General features: G+C 40.8%; 1 protein-coding gene across 1 annotated transcript in view; it reads right to left on the bottom strand.

The window, feature by feature from the left end:
• The window catches only part of LOC102674141, a 34,978-nt gene that overhangs the window by 17,643 nt on the left and 13,642 nt on the right, over window positions 1-3,693 (bottom strand). Inside the window, exons 4-6 of the mRNA XM_031513472.1 lie at window positions 3,495-3,688; window positions 2,407-3,188; window positions 419-656 (exon numbers count right to left, since the gene is read on the bottom strand). Of these exons, the coding sequence (XP_031369332.1) occupies window positions 419-656; window positions 2,407-3,188; window positions 3,495-3,688 (1,214 nt within the window). The remainder of the gene's footprint in view (window positions 1-418; window positions 657-2,406; window positions 3,189-3,494; window positions 3,689-3,693) is intronic.

Here is a 3,693-nt window from a genome sequence, read left to right as displayed (position 1 = left end):
TCTCTCTCTCTCTCTCTCTCTCTCTCTCTCTCTCTCTCCCTCTCTCTCTAATTTACGTAGCGTAAATATTCCGTAACGTATACTTGTGTAATTCACGGAAATGTGGGTTGCGTGAGATTAATATCTCGCGCTGTGTACGAAGCGGCACTACTTACCGGGTTAACCGATTATCATTTGTTATCGAGGCTCGAAAAGCACGATGTAGGATTCCGAGGCAATGTGAAATATAACCGATTCGAAGAGATTAGGAAGATTTAAAGAGGACGGCTCGCATGTCGGTCGTCGTGGCCGTAAATCAAGTCGACGATCAACAAAGAATCGTTTTCCGGGGTCGAGCACGTTTCCGTCTTACGACCGAGGCTCGTGTATCCAACCCCTCTTCCTACCAGTGTGCACTTTATTTTTCGAGCATGCTCACCTTGCACGACGATCTCTGTGCCAGACCGCGATGTCCAGGGACGTGGGCTTGCTGCTGCAGTGATTGTTGTTCACTGGGCAGGGCAGTATCAAGGTCTCGTGGAATACGGGATTCGGCGTTGCCCTGTGCACCGCTGTCCTCTTCACCACTCCCTCACCGTTCGTGTTCTTCAAACTTGCCTTCACGTAAGCGTGAACAGGACCCTCGTACGCCCTTCTCAGGTCCTTGCACCTTATCACTGCGTGAAACAATAAAGAACAGCCTTATCAGGACACGAGCATCGTTCACGATTCTTTCTCCTCGATGATCACGATGGTTAATCACAATCAAACCGTATTTTTAATAATTCTTCGATAAAATAGAGAACAGTTCGAATGAACAGAATTAGGAATGAAACCAATAATATATTTCCTTCTTCACACGCACTACGCGCACCGAGAAGTGTCCGACCAATGCGGCACTCCTCTACTTGCTGCGACCACAATTCCAATTTTTTTCCTTTCTTTCTTTTCTGAATTCTTTCTCAATTGAATCAATTTCTCTTTTCTTTCCTTCTTTCCTTTCTTTTTTTTTCTTTTTCGCGAAAATCAACAATACTCTGACGTTGGAGAGAATTGATCAACAGGGTCGTTTAATATCCGCCTACTATTCGGAATAAAGTCGAAAGTGGCAAGAAAAAGGGGGAGCCTGGAAGGCTTTCCGGGGGTTGTTTACGCAAAAGATGTGTACCCGCGAAGAATCAATGTTGGTAGGCTTACTAACCGGGAGCGAATTGCCAGCAGGGTCTGTGGGTTACTGGCACAGTCGTCTATCGCGGGGTGCCAACTGAAACACCCCCTCTCGTGGCACGTGACTGGCGCATGCCTCCTCGCGTTTCAGGGACGTGCTCCCGGCCCCGAGACCCTCGCGATTCTACTCGTAATGGAATTAATATACCCAATGCCTCGGTCGTTAATCCTTGAAAGGTGTAATCACGCGATATCGTGCGATACTCGATCGTTGGATTTTTATCGCGCAAGAAAGCACATACACCGTTATAAAAGTCGTGTATATGTAGCTACTGTACTTTTTGTTCCGCTCTTATTAAGATGGAACATTAACATTTAATTTGTAACTTTTTAAAATAATAACGATGCAATTGTGTTATTAATTCATTGAGCATTTTAACGTTAAAATTTAATTTGTGTTATAGTGAATAGATATGATAAGATTCAATACGGAAAAGTATGATTAATCTTAATTTTAAAAATCTGTTTTGTAAAATATTACAGTGAAAAACATTTTGGAAATTTTGGAAGGAGAAAAAAGTAAATCTAAAGTGATCATTTCTTTCATATTAAGATCGTTTTCTGTATTATAAATTTTTCTTCTTATGAAGAGAATTAAAATAGTTTCAGTTACGTAATAATAAAATTACTTATTACTGACTGAATCTGAAAACTTTTTTCATTCGTATTTGCAAATATAATTTTCTGCTCTAACTCTTTGATTTCTTTTATCCATCGTTCGTAACTTAATGATCAATAGAAATAAGTTGACTATATCAAAATATTGCATAAAAACTGACCCGATTTTGAGACGCGTGGCTTCTGACATTGGAACGAATTTGGTGACCCGATTAGAGAAAGAGAATTATTTTAAAGATACATCATCTCTTACCATTAAATACTTTTAATAGAAACGAGATACGTGGATGTAAGCAAATTTTTTTCTAAAATAAACTAAATGACATTAAAGAGATTACTTTATACAAAAATAAACGATAAAAATAATAAACAGAGAAATAATTTTCAAAATTGATTTTCTTGAAAAAGAATATAAGTAACGAAATTTCAAAAATTTCCAAGCCATAAACAAATTCTTCAAAAATAAAAAAATCTCCTTATAAAGTCATCTTCAGGTACTCTAAAACTATTTTTTCTTTCGTCTTATTCCACTTAAAATAAAAAAAGCCTCTTAAATAATTATCCATCAGGTCGCAAGCTCACCTCGAACGTGTATTTGATCGCCCACGACCGAATACTCGATCTCTATTGATCCATGGCAATTCGGTTTCGGTGGTTCGGTTTCCGGGCTGAACTTGAGACACCTTCTCACGGTGGCTACCAAAGGGGTCTCGGGTGTGTTCGACACCGAGTTCAAATACGATTTCGAGCTGTGAAAGTCGTCGGTAAGGGTGGACTTGGGGCTGTCCAGATCCCAGGTATTCGTCTTCCTCCCGACCCCCTCCTCCTTGCGTCCCTCGAGGCCGCAAAACAATGCTTTTGGCTCGAACGCACACTTCTCGTCCAAAGTGGTGTCCAAGTCGGTTTCCAGAGCAAGTTTCTTCACGTTTCGATTCACAGCCTCTGCCAAAGTGGGTTGCGCCGCCTCTGTTTTCGTTTTACCAGTGGACGGGCTGGTGGAACGTCTCTTCGCTCGTTTCTCATCGAACAATTTGTCGGTGTCCTTTCGATGCCGCTTCCTTCGTATCCCACGTTGCCTCTTCAACGTAAATTCTCCATCGAGATCGTTGGTGGGCGAGGTGAACGCCCAGGACATAGGTGAAGGATCCTCCAAGAGTTGGCTGGCCGAGGAGACGGAGCTGTCGTTGTGACACGATCCCTCCTCGTCCATCGTCTCTTCCCGTTCCACGATCGTCTCGTAGGTGTGATCCGTTTTCATCGTCGAATTCTCCTCCTGGTTACTACCCAGAACCTTCTTCCTCTCTTCCACGTCCCCCAGAAGGATCTCTGCCACCGTTTTCCCAGTGAAATTTACCTCTTGCTCCCTAAATAAAGAAGTAGAACGATATAAGAGAATAGTCTGACAATTACGATTTAATAACTTATCTTAAATTGTTAGATGAAATAAAACACGATGAATAAATAAAATTATTATAATATCTTAACAACATAAATTGAATTTGAATTAATAAAAGATAATCTAATATGAAATTTCCTTTTTGAAAGCCTTGTTTCGAAACTAAAATTAGATTTTAACTTATTTTTCTTCATATATATAATACAAAATACATATTCCGATCCTTATACATATGAAATAAATAAAAAGATATTTAAACATTTTCCTGTTTTACCTGTTGAGAACTTCCGTAACCGTGTTATCCATGTTCTCGAATTTAGGTAAATCTTGGTCGATGGCCAAATTCGACAGTTTACCGAGCAAAGGCGTGTGACCTTTGCCCTTGCTCGCGGCCGAGGAAGCCTTTCCGTGATACGGCGTCCTGCATTTGGAATGAATCCTCGTGATCTTGGCAAGTTTCGGCAGATAATACG

The sequence above is a fragment of the Apis dorsata genome, unplaced genomic scaffold, assembly GCF_000469605.1.
Source record: "Apis dorsata unplaced genomic scaffold, Apis dorsata 1.3 scaffold_651, whole genome shotgun sequence".
Taxonomy (NCBI): Eukaryota; Metazoa; Arthropoda; class Insecta; order Hymenoptera; family Apidae; genus Apis; species Apis dorsata.
Note: the sequence above shows the minus strand (reverse complement) of the source record. Positions and strands in the feature narration are given on the sequence as shown.